A 16,748-nucleotide genomic window follows, 5' to 3' on the forward strand; every position below is an offset into this window, starting at 1 on the left:
TCGCAAAGCAGGCGAAGATGAAAGGTCGTCCATGTAATAGCTGCAGGCAGCCAATCCATAGCCGGAAAGGGGCCATTGCGAAAACAAGGGAAGGCTCGGGAGTAGAGAGCATGCCACAGCCCGCTCAAAACAATCGCAGAGGAACCTCATCGAAGCGGCTCCTTTGCCAAAAGACACTGAAAACAACCTCTGCCCGGCTTGGCATTACCTCCCACTCTTCCCGCCCCCCGCCGCTTCAAGACCCAATCGCTTTCCTCTTGCGACACCCACCCCCCGTCTTCTCACGTTGGCCCGTTCCGCTGTCAGTCACCTCGTCTCCTGTAAAACCGGCTGCTTTCTCTTTGTTCCGCCTTCTTATGGTAATTTGGAGAGCCCGCGTTTCTCAATTGGCTGCGCGCTCCCGTCAGTCGCCCTTCGGGCGACTCTCCTCTTAACGGTTGTTCCAACCGCTTCCTTTTCCAAGCCCCCGCCCTTGTCAATCCCCTCCCCTATCCCCGAGTTCTGGCGCTGCTTCTGGCCCCGCCTCCGCTCCAGACTCGGAACTCTTCTTGTCCTTGTTGCTCGAGCGTTTCAAGCAGGTTGCGCGCTGATTCTGGAAGCGGGGAGCTTTCGCCCTGTTCGCGGTTACGCTGTGCCGCGCCGGACCCGCCGGAGCTCCAGGAAAGAGGAAGCGGCCGTCTACCCGAGCCGGGAAGAAAGCAGCGCGGCGGGATGTTGGCCCGAGAGTCCGAGGGAGCTCCCGATGGGGGCTGAAGGGCTGCACCGCCCGGCTTCTCCGGGGCTTCCTCGCCAGCTCTTTGTTAAGCTCCGGCTCTTCCTGGCCAGCTCCCGGCAGGGCGACTCGGTTGACCTCTGAGGGAGTCCCAAGCGCAGGCGACTCCTCGCGCGCCGGCTGCGAAAAGTTTGCTGCTCGCGGGCGGGCGGGCGGCGAAAGCGAGGCGGTGCAACCGCGGGGCGGAGTAGAAACTTTCCTCGGGTTCTTGTTGCTTGCAGCTCGGCGCCTCCGTCCCGGGGAGCCTTGCCTGCCAGCCTGACGCACGCAGCGTGGTGTCTCCCAGCCGTGTCTTTTTTTAAACTTCGGAAGCCTCGGATTTGGAGCCTCCCTTGGCGGACGAGCATCGGATTAACAAGCCTCCCGTTGAATCGGAAGCCCGTCCCCTCGGACGCTTTTCCGCCTCATCCCCAGGGAATCCCTCCCCAAGCTCTTGGCCAACGAGCCTTTCGGGCAACGGCTCCCAAGAGCCTCTCCTTCCCTTCTCCTTCTTCCCCCCGGGGAGATGTTTTATTAAAGGGGGCGACCCAGCACGACCCGCCCGCTGCTTGGCTTTCGGCTTCCGGAGTGGAGTGTTTTTATGCTTCGGGGAAGACACGGGCCCGCCTGTGTCTCCTGCGAGCCCCGCCATGTCGACGGCGATCACCGCCGCGGAGAAAGTGGACGGCTTCACCCGGAGGTCGGTGCGCAAGGCTCAGAAGCAGAAGCGGTCGCAGGGCTCGTCGCAGTTCCGCAGCCAGGGCAGCCAAGTGGAGCTCTTCCCGCTGCCCCAGCTCAAAGGTACATTTCCCCGGGGCCACGAGGCGTCGCGGCGCTCTTGGCCTGGGGCTACAGGTGCGGCGGTGGGGAAGGGTGGCTTTCCCGGGCCTTTCTTCGAGCCAGCGGCCGCTTCCTGGCGGAGTCCCGTAATCATCTCCTTTTGGCGCCTTCCGTGCCTTCTGCTTTTTTCGTGCCGCCTTCCCTCTTGGAGGGAAACTTCTTCTCCACGCTCTTTCCCACCTTTTAATCTCCTTTCCTGTCAAGGGAAGGGAAAAAAAGCCGTTCCTTTCGACGTTTGGTCGGACGGCTCTCGCTTAGACAATTCATAGTTTTCCTCTCGTTTCGAAAACCTTGCACTTGGCGCTCGTTTGGTCCCGTCTAAAGCAGGGCTCTCCAACTTTGGCAACTTTAAGCCTGGCGGACTTCAACTCCCAGAATTCCCCAGGAAAGCTGGCTGGGGAATTCTGGGAGTTGAAGTCCGCCAGGCTTAAAAGTTGCCAAGGTTGGAGAACCCTGGACTAAAGAATCCCCGTTTTCACATTTCTTTTGGTGGTTATACAGGTAGATGCTGATACAATTGGTTATTCAAGAGGGTTGGGGATAAAAGAGGAACTGGATAGATTTGGGCCTTATATAGAACAAAACCTGCAAAGTTGTTCAGAGTTGAAGCTGTGCTTTTTTTTCCCCCTCCATTCTGCTTTAGAAATCTTGTGCTTACTGTTTTCTTCCTGATCCTGCTGTGCAGCTGCTTCTGTTTGCTTAAAAAAAAAATCTAAAAAGCTTATTTGTCTTTAAAACTGGAGCACTCTGCAACATTTATTACTAGAATTCTATCTTCAAATAATCCATTGTTTTCCTACAAGCTCTTATAATTGTTTATTATATATTTCTGCACATTACTTTCTTCTTCTTTCTTCATGGTTTATATAGCTCATGCATTGTAAGACAAAACATAATTTTATATATTTTGTAGGCCTAAATATAAGATTTTACTTCTAAATACCAATGCATATTTTAATTTAATGTTGAAGTAATTTTAATGAAAGAAATGTGAATTGGATATTAAGTACTAAAATAGATGCCATGTACTAATGGCATGTTTTATACTATACATGTATTCCTCAACTTACAAAAGTTCATTGAGTGAAAATTCAAAGTTACAATGCCACTGAAAAAAGTGGCTTAAGACCATTTTTCACACTTACAACCATTACAGCACCCCCATGGTTATGTGATCAAAATTCAGATGCTTAGCAACAGACTCATATTCATGACAGTTGCAGTGTTCTGGGGTCATTTGCAACCTTTTGACAAGCAAAGTCAATAGGGAAGTCAGATTCACTTAACAACTGTGTAACAACTGTGGCAAGAAAGTTTGTAAAATGGACAGACACTCAAGAACTGCCCCACTTAGCAACATAAATTTTGGACTCAGTTTTGGTTGTAAGCTGAGGACTACCTGGATTTTAGACTGAGCACTTAAATATTTAAATATCTCAAGTACAGGCTTCACTCTTTAGACTTTAATATATGAAACTAATGCAGATTGTTGCATTTCATGAATTGAAACATTGTTTTGAATAATTTTATTGCTGTATTGTAATAGATTATTTGCCATTATAACTTACATTCACTATTATGTATTTTATGTGAAGGCATATATAGAATCAAAAGGTCCTTGGTACTCTCTGAGCTTGGTTGTTTTCTTGCAAAGGATTTTTTTCCCCAAACTAGGTAACATCATCAGTGCCAGTATCTCCTTTACAGATATTTAGAATCATAATGTATGCGCATACTGTCTGTTTGTGGGTTGGGTTAGATAATCTGCAGAATCAGCACAGTACTAAAAGTAGAGTAGTTTTGATTTGGTTTTCACTGTAAAAAGTTAGTAGGACATCAGTTTAAGTTTCATCAGCACTGTTGGTTTTACAAAATAGATTGTGTTGCCTAATGGGTAATTGGAAACTTTATTGTAATATGTTCTTTTTCCTTCATGCATTAAAAAGTGGTAATGGTAAAACATTTAAAATATAGACTTCATCTCTCTGTAGTGTGGGGCAGGAGGGTGCCTTCAGGTCAATGCTGACTCCTGTCTGGATAAGTCACTTCAGTTTTCTTGACAAGATTTGAGAAGTGGTTTGCCATTGCTTCCTTCCTAGGGCTAATAGTGCCCAAGGTCACCTGATTGGCTTTGTGCCTAGGGAAGGACTAGAACTCATGGCCTTCTGATTTCTAGCCTGGTGCCTTTAACCATTACATCAGACTGGCTCTCCATTACTCTCTTGGTAGAGTTTATTGTAATTATTACAGGATGTAACTCTCATTTAAATCCTAATAACATTATTGTAGTACATTAACACTATAATGTTGTGTAAACTATTGAGATGAATGCACTTTAATAACTCTTTATGTTGTGTATTTGGGGAGCTGACTGTTTATCTTTTATATATTGGCTACTAATCAAAAAAGGAAATAAATGATTGAAGAATAGGCATAGAACACAGGTAGAAGTTGTACCCCACTGTTAATTTGCTCACCTACCAGTAGATTGAACAAGAGTAATATTTTTGATTGATTAAATATCTTCGGATTTATTCTGTTGGAAAGTTCCTAGTATTTGTCCTGTTTATATGATAGTTTACAACAAAATAAACACTTTTAAAATAACATTAACTTGTCAACTATCAACATCCTTTAATAAATATCTAAATTTAGGAAAGGTGGTAGCATTGCAGACTGGCCTGCTACAGAGGAGCAGTCATTCTACATGACAGATGTTATTCATACAAGCTGTGGCATAATTAAATCTCCACCTCAGTTTTCCCATTCTTCCTTTTCCTGAAGTCCCTTCAGTTCATAGAAATCCTTAGAAGGGATACTTATATCATTCTCAGTGAGCTTCTTTGAAAAGAGCAAGATGGTAATGATGTTGATACAGTTTCTGCAAAATTGTTTCTTCTTTCTAAATTGTTTCTACAGAACTCAAAAGAGAGAGGCTGTTAATGGTTTAAAACATTAGCTAGAGATCACACCAAACCAACCTTTTTTTAAATCTGAGTATGTTCTCTGTATGTTGAGGAAACCCATCTAGAACTTTTACTTAACTTATGGAATAATGGTACCATCCTTTTTGTCATTCTGGTGCTTGTGAATTAGTTCCAACTGTTTGTGTGTGTGTGTGTGTGTGTGTGTGTGTGTGTAAAAGTTGTAAAGGAATATCTTATAAATATTAACTTGGTTTCTGTTTAAAAGAGCTGAAATGTAATATATGTACTATTATAAATATTGATGATTTTACTGAATTGCATCTTTATAATGGATTATAAATCATGCTAAAAGAAAATAATTGACATTGATAAATGTCAGGTTCAATTTTTTTTTCCATAGATGCAGGGAAGACATGCAGCTGAGCTTTTTTAACCTGTAGTTTCCTGTAACAAGTAACTTACAGTTTAACTATGGAAAGAAATTTTGTTTGTGGCAAGAAGTCAAAATTTATGATGTATCTATTACATGTACCTCACCAGTCTTAGATAAGGTCTTCTACAAATGTTTCATATTGGGTTTGGTTTTTTTGCAGTCCTGAGAAAATGACAAAAATAAGGAAGATTATGAAGTCTGCAGTTAGGTTTGATTTCCCAGCTCTGGCTTGCCAAGCGAGGGATGCCTGAACTGTGCTTTGCAAAGCGGGGTTCGTCTGCAGTCCAGAGCGCCTGGCTGGCTCCTGCCACTGCTGGAGGGAGGGTGCAGTAGTGGTTCTCACACTGTCCCAGAAGGACTGGAGGAGAGTGCAGGTCCTCACACATGGAGACACTGCCAAGGGCCTGGCTTGCCAGCGGGGGAGTGGCTGCAGTAGCTGGCTGGTCACTCCTGCCCCTTGCCCTGCAGAAGTGGTGTGAGCGGGGGGCTGCACTCTTTCTGGCCCCAACCAAGCCTTTGGTGGCTCAGCAATGGAAGGCATGCACCCACCTCCGGGGCATCCCCGTTGCACATATGGCTGAGATGACGGGTGGGCGTTGACTTCCTTCTCATCTTTTTTACGCATCTGTTTCAGGAGGAACGTCTGTCGGGCGCCGGGGTAAGAAGTGCGCCGGGGTAAGAAGTCGCCGGCTGGGAAGCGGTCACACTTCCTTGGCAGAAGTGAGGGGGGGCTGTGCTGGCTAGTTCTCTGTGGCCGGCTTCATCGGCACTTTTCTGGTTTCCGGTGCGCACATGCGCACTGGCCAGCTGGTCTTCATGTGTGCATGTGCACCAGAAACCTGAAGACCAGGTGGGTGGGGGGTATGGCAGAAACTGGGTGCTCTTTTGGTTTCCAGCATGCGGGCTTGTACGTGGGTGCGTGCGCTCCCATTTTGGCACGTGGTGACAAAAAGATTTGCCAACACTGCTATAGATTTTTGAGCCTAATCACAATAACTGCTCTTTTTGCAGTTTCTTCTTGTATATATTTTGAACCTACTAATTTTTGCTTGCATTATAAATTGCTTTGTGAAAACATGGAACTGTTGCTGAGGTGTCACATCCAGTACACCAAGTACAATTGAAATATCTGGATAACTAAAAGTAATGGTTCTGCTGCTTGGAAGGCAGCTCAGATATATCAAGTACTGTTGTTACATATGTAAATGGGACAGCCATAAAGAGAGTAGCATTACATTAAAAACAAATGGCTATTCTGAAATAATTTGGTTCCAGGGCAGAAAATCATGGCACATAAACCACTTGATCTGACAAAGATTTTTTTTTTGCCTCCGTTTCACATAAAACTCAGACTGATGAAAATTTTTGTAAAAGCAATGAACAAGTGAAGGTTTTCATTATATGAGACAGATGTTTCTAAGAATAACTGATGCCAAGATTAAGGAAGGCATTTTTGTTAGTCCGCAGATGAAATATGTCATCAATGACAAGTGCTTCAAAGATCTGTTAGTGGGTCCAGAAAAAAACCACCTGGAAAGCATCCAAGGATGTTGTTGAGAATTTTCTTGGCAGAACATCAAACTATATGTAGCTGTTTGACAAACCATGAAGTGCTACATATCACTGAAGGTTTATTTTCTGCATTCACGCTTGGACTTCTTTCCCAAAAATCTAGATGCAGTCTATAATGAACAAGGCAAAAGGTTTTATCAGGATATTGCCACAATGGAAAACTTGTATCAGAGTAATTGGAATCCATCAGTGCTTGCTGACTGTGGTTGGACACTGCAGTGAGATGAATTTTGTGAATTTTTTTTTTGAAAAAGGTAGTTACATGCTGGGATATGTTTATGTGAGTTGAAGTTAAAAATATAAGATGAATGAAGAAGCGGGATTTGAATTTAATTTTCATTCCCCAGTTAACATTCTGCATGGGGAATTAAAGAAAGATTACAGGGTCCTAAAAATGGAGTTTTATAGAAGAATAATGCAGATATAAATATGGAATATGCATCTAGCTTGCACATACTATTGCATAATGGTAAAAAAATCAGATTTTAAAATATGTAGGATGAATACTACTGTTTGTAGTAAAACATATTGTGCCATTCATCATGACCAATTCTGCACTAAATTGTTGCTGTTTATTGGAAACCCATACTATATCATTTACTTGATTTGTGATCATTTAGTGGTCATTCCTATACATATTTATTTACAGTAGATTCATTTTATACCTCTGTGGTAAATAATCAGGACAGTATAATTTAGTGTAAGATGGTGGCAATTCTTTTTGACAGCAGAATGTTATATACTAATTGAAATGATGACTGAGTAATGTCAGCCCTATTACAGTTTTTATCTAGATGTCTGACTGTGCATATTTTCATGAAGTTACAGCAACAAAACAGTGAGAAAATCACTCCTCGCTTATGATTTTGGCTAGCTGCCAAATGCCAGTTTTGTTTTCTAAATCTATTTGAAGTAGATCAGTTGTTCTTGACTTAGGGAGCGACTCCTTAAGGAAATGGGATAATTACCATGTAAAGCTCAAGCCTTTCCTGATGATTTTTGATAAAACAAATTGCACAAAGTCAATGTCATACAACAGAGTTAGTTTGGGAATATTGTATCGCTAAAGGAATTGCCTTCCCTAGTAGATCTTTGTAGAGGCCTTACATAACCTTTCTCTCTCTCTCCATTTATAAATGAATTCAAATTTGTCTTCAAGAAAGCAGATGCAGTGCTCAAAATCCTAAAAGATAAATAAGTCTAAGAGAGAACATCTTGAAATATATGATACTAAAGCACAAGCGCAAACAAACAATTCACAAAAAAGGAAAAATAGAAAGAAAAGACTTAAGAGGTCTGTGTAGATGAATAAAAATCTAAAAACTAAAAAAGAAATGTGTAGAAAATGGCAGCTAGCATTGAAGAGGGGGATACAGACTGGTAATTTGAAACAGCAGGGAGAAAGGAAGGGAGATTAACGTTAGAATGTGATGTGTCTGGTGAGGAATGCAAAATGGAATAACGATTTTGGGAAAAGTAGATCCAAAATAAAAGTAAAGTCAATTAGGATGTTGGTGCAGGAAAAATGGGAAGTAATAACAGGAAATAAGAAGGTGGAACTGTTTAACTCTCTCTTTGGATCTGTCTTCTGTCAAAGAGAGGGAGAGCCATTTTTAATATTCCTGAGGCAAACAGGAGGGGGAACACAATTCTCTGCCACCTTAAATAAACATATGTCTTCAGAGCCAGATAAAATATATTCCAGACTATTGAAGGAGCCAGTGGAAGTGTTCTTAGAATTATCTAAAACCTTTGAAAACTGGGGAAATAATAAATTGCTGGATGAATGAAGAAAATAAATTTTCCAATATTCATAAAGGAGAAGGAGGATCTGGAAAATTACAGGCCAACTAGGTTAACATCTGTATTTTGAAAGATACTTGAATGGATTGTCAAGTCCATGTCTGTTAGTAAAAGAACACTAGGAGTCACTAGGATTATTAGAAGTCCTCATTGATTTTTCCAAAACAAGTCATATCATACTAGCTTTATCTTTTCTTATGACAGAGTGAATGGTTTCACAGGGATTCAAGGGAGTGCTGTTAAGTGTAGCATATCTTGATCTCATTTAACAAAGTCTTTCAACAAATCAATGTTTTTATGTAAGTTCTCTAGTTTTACGTACTGCGTGTTATCTACTCATAGACAGCAAACAATTTTTTATAAATAATACAAGATGTTAATGCTGGAGATGGAGGTTGAAAAAATGGCTGTTGCTGTATAGCGACTTTGCTGCATAGCCCTCTTGATTCTGTTCTTGAAAATTAAAGCCCCAATAATTATAATATGTTTTGGAAATGAATTAACAAATGAATGTTCCTTATTGTGAACATTCCAAGAAGTACTGGTAGTATTTGCAAGGAGCATTGTAGCTTTATATCTTTACTAGACAACATGTAACCTTTGAGTCATCCTTTCAGAGATATTGTCAGATTCCTCAATGCTTTCAACAATGGCAGAGCTTGTAATGTTCTGCCTTCATTGGAAAAGCTGTGATAGATTCAGAGATGTGCCTTGAGAATAACCCATGCTGAACTATATAGCAAATATCAGCACAGGAAATCCTTTATGACATTTTATGTTATATGATAAACTGTTTTATGATAATTTTTATGTCATAAAACATGTTATAAAAATTTAACAGCGGCTAGAATTGTATTTGCAAAGAACTGGAAAAATGACAAAATACCTATGCAGGAGGAAGTTATCAAAAAATTATGGGCTGTGCTGAAATGAGTAAACTGACATTTGAAATTAGAGAACAAGAAGACAAGCAATTTTATATGATATGGGATTTGTTTTATGAATGGTTGGATAAAAAGGCATGGTAATGTAATAGACTAGATAATTTTGTGATGGAAATTTAATAGACTGATATAAAACATAATATAGATATATACTGTATAACCACTGGTTGAAAGTATAACACAAATTTTAAGATAAAACTTGGAACATCTCATATAAAATGATGGAATAAATAGTTTAGTCATAGATGATTAATAACTGATAAATATATAAGCATATGTTAGTTTGACAATGTGAAGACTGATATAAATTGTGAGTAAATGGCTACAAAAAGATAGCACAAAACATATGTAACCAACTGACACACTGTATGTATATAAAATGGAAGATGGTTTTATGTTTTTATGTTTTGTATGTGTATGTTTGTTTTTTTAAAAAAAATGGAAAAAAAACATTTTATAAAATTTGCCAAATTTCAATTCACAGTAATCATGGGTGTCATATTTGGATGCATTCTGTAAGTGAGCCTATTTGAGGTACCTTAGTTCAAAAAGTGTCATCCTGTGATGCACTGTTTCGCCTAGTTAAAGGTTACAGGAATCAGAATTTCAGTAATATATAGATCAGTGGCCCCAAAACTTTTGGGCACCAGGAACTGGTTCCATGGAGAGAGGTTTTTCCATGGATGGGAGGGGGCGTGGTTTTGCATCCCATGGATGGGATTTCACTTGTTTGTGTGGCCCCATTTCTGGCATGCCGCAGATTAGTGTCAGTCCATGGACTGGGGGTTGTGCACCCCTGATATAGATGGCTCCATCAGAAAGCCACAACATTGCTCCCTGTTTTTATGTGACTATTTTTATGGACTTTGTCTTGCTTACATAGTCAGTTTTGGCTGGTCTTAAAAAGCTAGGCAAGGTCAATTCTGGCTAGCATTTGGAAAGAAGATTCTGGGAAATATCAAGGCTGTATAGGGCTGGGAAGTTTGAAAAAAAAACCCTGCAAGAAGAAAAGGATAAATAATTGTCTCATTATTAACATGAGAAATACATGGAGTCTCAGTTGGGAATTTAATTCAACATAAAAGAGATTTTACATTTTTCTATATTTTAGTAATTGATTATTATATTACTGAATGCGTATTATTATTTCTGTGGAAGAGAAAATTATATTGTTTATTTTTTAGAAATGAAAATAATTTTATCTTTAAATGTAATATTTTGAAGTATGGTTCATTTAAATTGATTTTGTGCAGTACTTTTTTCAGAGGTTCTTAACATGAGTTTTTCAAGAAATGACTTCCTCAGAACACTTGATTTTAAAAAAATAAATGTCAGTGAACATTAACAACTAAGTATAGTTGCTGCCCATTGGCAATCTTCATATTAATAACTTCTATTTAAATCTTCAACATCTTGTGTGGCAGCATAGTATTATGTTTCTTTTTCCATGATTATGGCATTCAAGTTGTGTTACAGTCTAACTGTGCAGGCATAAAATTGAATTGCCATAATTCATTGAATAAGATGAAAGTTACTGTTCTAATTTACTGGCTAACTTAAAAGTTTATATTTAGGTTTCTTAAACTGAAATCTATGAATAGTTGTGAAATCTGGCCAGGTAGGCAGTATTAAAAACGTAATAACTATAAATTATATGTGTGTCTGAGTGTTAGCATCCATATTATTTCTCTGTCATTATGTTATTTATTTTAATTGTAGTTGTATTTTTGCAGTCCTAGTAGAGATAATGTAACTTGCTATAAAATGTTACTTAATATCAAGTCTAATTATGATTTTTTGTACTTCTAAATAGATGGTTGTGATTATTGTTATTAGGTCTAAATCCCTCATAAAGTTAAGTCAGAAAGTTTGTGAAATGCTTTGCAACATGATCAACATTTTTTTTCCTTCTGTCTGTTTTCCATTTTTTGTTAACCTGCGTCCTCATTTTAGTTGCTTAGCAGCCCATAATAACCAAGATGAAACAGTTGATGTCCCTGTTAGGATATTTAGTTTGGCATTTTATCTGGTTTTGCCCCATAGATTATACTACTAGTAATGGTAAATTATGCTTTTGTAGCAACAAGATTTTTAATAGGAGCCCAAATCCAAACCTTCTGGTCATCAGCTTGCCCTCATCGACTCAGAAACTCTAGAAGAAACCTGTTCTATCAACATCATGTCTAGAATAATAATTTTGAGTCAACGAGATACCACATTTTGTAACCCTAAAATAGAGGCGTATTCAGAAAACTCCCTAGGTGTAGAATACTCCAAAATATGTTTCTATATTAGAGGGTTGGTTATGTACTTATTTAATATATTTTAAAATAGATATAGGCAGAAATATTAGGAAATTAAATTTAGTATAAAATTAAATCAAATTATTTTCAGTAACTTAAATTATGAATAGGTCTCACATTAAGATTTTTCACATTAGGGACTTTATTATGCCCTTACAACACACCACAGCATAATTTATCTATTGTTTTTGTACTTCTAGAACTTAATTAAAATACTGAGAACTTTTTTTTTAGTTTTGAAAATAAATGAAAATAAAGTGTCAGAAATATGCAACAAATTATTCACATTCTATGAAAAGGATAAAACAAAATAAGCACACAAATTATTTAGATATCAGCTCATAAACAATGTATGTATAATTTAGCTAATTGGACAAAAACATCCATGACCTGAAAGAGTTAATGTCTTTTCCAGCACTTTTGCCTTTGTTGTACTGATCCTAAGGCTATGCCTGATCTGCTTTAGTTACTTGGAGAAGAATTTATGAAAATTATCAGCATTCTGCAAGCCTTCTTAGATGCATTGTGGCATTAATACTTTCTAGGATAAAGCAAATATAACCCATAGTATTGTGCTGTTTTGTCAGCAGTTTCTTGTAGATTTGAATTTGTTTATGCGAATGTAACACAAACATGTTCTGAGACTAAGCTTGCCACTGTTTTTAATAACCTTCATGCCAAGATTTCCTGAGCCAGTTAGATTTTGCTCTTGTACTGAAAACCACAGTGTGGTTACCAAACATGCACAACTAAAAATAGGTCATGTGTTTTTCTCAATTTTATTTTAATTATCTTGTCTCAATTCAAATCATTATATTTATATTTTTTGTCTGTCCTGTTTCAATTATCTATTATCTTTTCTCATTAAACAACATTTCTCCTGTAGTTACTGATTGGAGTATGACGCCTTTATATCTTTTAAGTTTATCCATTTGACAATTATTTAGGCTTCAATATATACCCTAAAGTTATAACATTCAATATAATACATAACTTCCATTCGGATTCTGCTTGGTACATTCTTAAAATATACACTATATTCTTAAAAAAAGATAAAAATATAAATATATGTAATTAAAACAACACATTCCATTCCAATTCAATTCTATCATTAATGTTAATATTCATTAAAATCTTAACTTCTTTACCATTACTTTTCAATTAAATATCATACTTCTATGGGAACAATTATAAGCTTTCCATAATTAATTCCCCCCTCTTCACTTATATTTTATAAAACATTAACTAATTAAAATGTTCCTGTCCCTTCCTAATTCAATTTTCTCATTTATTTTATTTCACTTATTTTATTAACAAACATTTCACTAAATTACACTAACTATTTTATCCCTCATTTTAATCATACATTGTTTCAAATTTTCTAAAGTTATTTCTATTACTAATATAATAATACAATCTTATGTACCTTTACAGAGTCCCTTTTTCAGTTAAATTTTCACCCATTATCTCTAAATAGGTCCTGTTTCTCTATATCTTGTTCTGGTCCTTTGTAACTTCTTTTCCTTTCCTTCTTCCCTCTCTTCTTCTCTCTCCCCTTTTTACCCCCTTGTCTCTCTATCTCTATTTCTCTCTTCTGTATTCCCCTCTTCTGTTGCTTTCCAATATTATACTTATTTTTCGAATTATTTTTCTTTTCTTTGGTTGTTTTTTTAAGTCTTAAATTCTCCATTCTCTTTCCCCCCTTTCCTTTTTCTTCCCCACATATAATTACTTGTTCATTAAAGATGGCTTCTTCTTTGTCGCAATCTTCTTGTTCTGCAGGCATTTCTTCTTGTTTCTCATAGTTCCAAATCTCCATTTCTAAGAATTGAAAAACAAAGCCAAAAGAACCCCTCCCTTCTTGTGCATCTTCTTTATACTTTTTAAGTTCCATTTTCAATTCATCCAGAAGTAGTGCCATTGTATAATTTTTTAAACAACCACCCGATTAATTTTAGTCATTCAAATGCAATAACCAAAAATCCAAAGATCACCAAGTAATCCAAATACATGCAGGCTGTTTCTTTTTGCTCTTTTTTTTCACTTTCTCTTCCTGGGGTTCTACTGTTTAGTTACAAAGTTTCAGTTAAAATGTATCTTTTAGAAGTCTTATTGAAGTTTTACTGTAGGTTCTTTTTAATTCCAGGCAGTCTCCTTCTTCTTTCCAGATCCTGCCCTTTTATTCTTTTTCTCTCCCTTCCTGCTTATGAAAAAAAATTTAGTGTCCAGAAATCGTTATTATCCCTTTGACATTTTGTTTTATTTGCAGCTTAATTGCCTGTTGATGTCAAAGCGGATTTTTCCAATTTTTTATTTAAGTCTCTTAGTTGTCAGTATAGGGAAAGGAAGAGAAGAAGAAAAAAAACAAACCTTTCCCTTTTCACTTTCCTTCGCTGCTTCCAACTCTTCTTTGGGAGCGATGTTATTTTTTTGTAAGTTTAAATACCAGGGTACCTTAGTTGTTGCTTTTGCAATTTAACCCAGTCAGCCAAAACTTTCACTTCTTATCTTCCTCCTGCACATTCTTTTCCAGTCGAGTTCTTCTTTGAGGTGGCCATTTCTGACCACCGCTGCAACCGCCTTTGGGAAAGGGAGTAATGGCCAGCTGAGGAGGAGAGATGCGGCTCTCCTCAACCCTGCTGGCAGTCTCCCCGCTCTTCACCACCTCTACGGGGTGGCTTAGCCCCAAAACCAGCCGGCTCGGGGTGCTCCAGCGGCGAGCCCGGACCAAAACTGCACACGATCACAGATTTCTGTCTGTTGCCGAAGGAACTCAAACCGGAAGAAAATTAAAAGAGGGGAGAAGCTATGCAGAAAATGTAAAACAGTAATAAGATATGGAATGGAACATAAAAATGAGCATGAAATTGAATTTGTGTCTGTACGAAGAAATGTAACCCGGGATTACGCTACTTTCCAAAAATATGTTTTATTTGTAATTTTTTTTTGTGTGAAAACTCAGATAAAATTTACAAAAAAATAATAATAGGTCATGTGTTTGGCAGCTTGAGGGTTACACTGAAATAACTTACTTTAAAAATAACCTTTTTTCCACAATAGGGTTCTTCTTCTGTTCTTTTAGCATAGTTATTTTTGAATATATTTGTCCTGGCTGGCAGTTTCTGTTTCATCTACATTTATAGTTTGTTATTATTTTTTGCTTCAGGATACTGAATTTCAGTATTGAAAAAAATCAGCTGTGACTTTTTTAGTCATGCAGGATAAAATGCATTGTTTCAGTGTAAGGATTGTCATCTCTTAGACTGTCCATGTGATATTATTTGTTCAATAAAACTTCCTTATGTATTTATATTTTATAAATATGTCATGTGCCTTTTGGTTTCTGACGGTTAATGACCACAATAAAGCTATTTGTATTTCCTTTTGGTACAATTCTATGATTCTGATTTCCCAATTTTTATATTATTTCTAGTTTGTTACCTTAAAATGTGGTATTCTAGAGCATGAGAGTAGCCACTGTCTTAAGATAATAACTGAACCCTCCAATCATGCAGAATGTTATAGACAATCTTTCATCAGTTAGATTTATTTTGAATCCCCACGCCAAAAGTGAGAAATTAAATTAGCTATTGTAATGAATGGTTTTAATTCATGCTTTCTTTTCCTCTGTTAATGGAACTGAGAACACAAAATGACAGAGTTCTTTGTCGAAGCCTCCCCAACATCATTTTTTCAGATCTTCTCAAAATGAAATTTGCGCTAAAAGGAACACAGTGGTCACGTCTTTCATTTGATAAGATACTTGAGGGTCATTTTCCAATAGCCTTGGCATGCACATTGCTACCCTGATAAAGCTTGAACAAATAGTTCCCCTTTTTACCAAGTTTTACTATCTACAAATATTTAATTTTAAAATGAATATGGTATTGAATCCAAATGGCTTAAGATGGCTTCCAATCAAAACATAACATCAGTACCAGCAATGCACATAACAATACATATACAGTATATGCATATAAGCTAACAATATATACCTTACAATTGCATGCCTATTTTCAAGAGTGCAAATTGCTGAGTGAACATTACCTCTGTGTTCATTTCAAGTAGGAAAAAAATATTTGGAGAAACTTTGCTTATCTTATTGTGTGCTACTGTATGTGTGCATTGGAAATGGGTATTGTACATTTCAAAGTTTTAATGCCTCATATCAAAATCTGTAGCTGTCCACAATTGTTAGATTTCAGCTCCTAGCAGCCCCAGCCATTATAACCAGTTGTAAGCTGAGTCTGATTCTCCACTCCATTTTGTAGCTTGTACAGGATTTCACTTCATTTCTAAATCTATTGCTATAATTGACTTCAAACGATCATTTAAGGTCATATACTTGCTAATTTTAGCCCATAGTCAGAGTCCTTTTCCAAATTTAACTTATATAACCAAGACTGATGGCAAAATTTAGATTTGTGTGGTTTTTGATTGAACTTATTCTGCTAATATGTTAGTGTTTTGAAATAAATCTCATATTTAATTGCCCAGAGAAATATTTTTGTACAAGTTCTGGCAATGTAACAGATTCCTTTAGGGAACCACATGAAATAGGTGAAAGTGAGACAGAGAAATATATTGTTGATTATATTTTGAACTGACAATGAGATTTCAAATTGTTGTGTCTAGTTGTGTAATCCGAGGAAAAAGAAAGAGCTAAACTTCTGAGGAAGCCACTTAACCAAGAATAGCAGAGCCAACAGACTCAAGGTGTGAAAAAGCTAACCCTATAATACTAGAGTGATCAGTTAAAGTTCTTTTTTTTAAAATAAAGTTTTATTTGGGTTTTCACAAATAGCATGGTCCCGGGTTGAACTTCTTTATACAGACACAAAACTCAATTTCATGCTCCTTTTTGCATTCTATTCCGTATCTTATACTATTTTACATTTTCTATATAGTTTTTTCCCTCTTTTAATGTTCTCAATTTTATTTTGATTATCTCATCTCAATTGAAATCATTGTATTTATACTTTTGTCTGTTCTGTTTCAATTTCATATTATCTTTTCTCATTAAACAAATTTTCTCCTGTAGTTACTAATTGGAGTGTGACACCTTTATATCTTTTAATTACATCCATTTAACTCTTATTTAAACTTCAATGTATACCTTAAGTTTATGACCTTCAATATAATACATAATACATAACTTCCAATCGAATTCTGCTT

The 16,748-nt window shown here is 37.4% G+C and overlaps 1 protein-coding gene across 4 annotated transcripts in view; it reads left to right on the top strand.

The window, feature by feature from the left end:
- The first annotated feature begins 405 nt into the window (after window positions 1-405).
- The window catches only part of PPP2R5A (protein phosphatase 2 regulatory subunit B'alpha), a 55,953-nt gene continuing 39,610 nt past the window's right edge, over window positions 406-16,748 (top strand). For 3 of the 4 annotated variants that reach the window (XM_087933117.1, XM_026695786.2, XM_026695784.2), the window contains exon 1: window positions 528-1,552. In XM_087933117.1, the coding sequence (XP_087789243.1) occupies window positions 1,402-1,552 (151 nt within the window). In that variant the 5' untranslated portion in view covers window positions 528-1,401. Of the gene's footprint in view, window positions 1,553-16,748 lie in introns of all 4 variants that reach the window. The other variant, XM_087933121.1, reaches the window with a different exon arrangement.

The sequence above is a fragment of the Pseudonaja textilis genome, chromosome 1 (assembly GCF_049901715.1).
Source record: "Pseudonaja textilis isolate UNSWEBS1 chromosome 1, rPseTex1.2, whole genome shotgun sequence".
In the NCBI taxonomy this organism is placed as follows: Eukaryota; Metazoa; Chordata; class Lepidosauria; order Squamata; family Elapidae; genus Pseudonaja; species Pseudonaja textilis.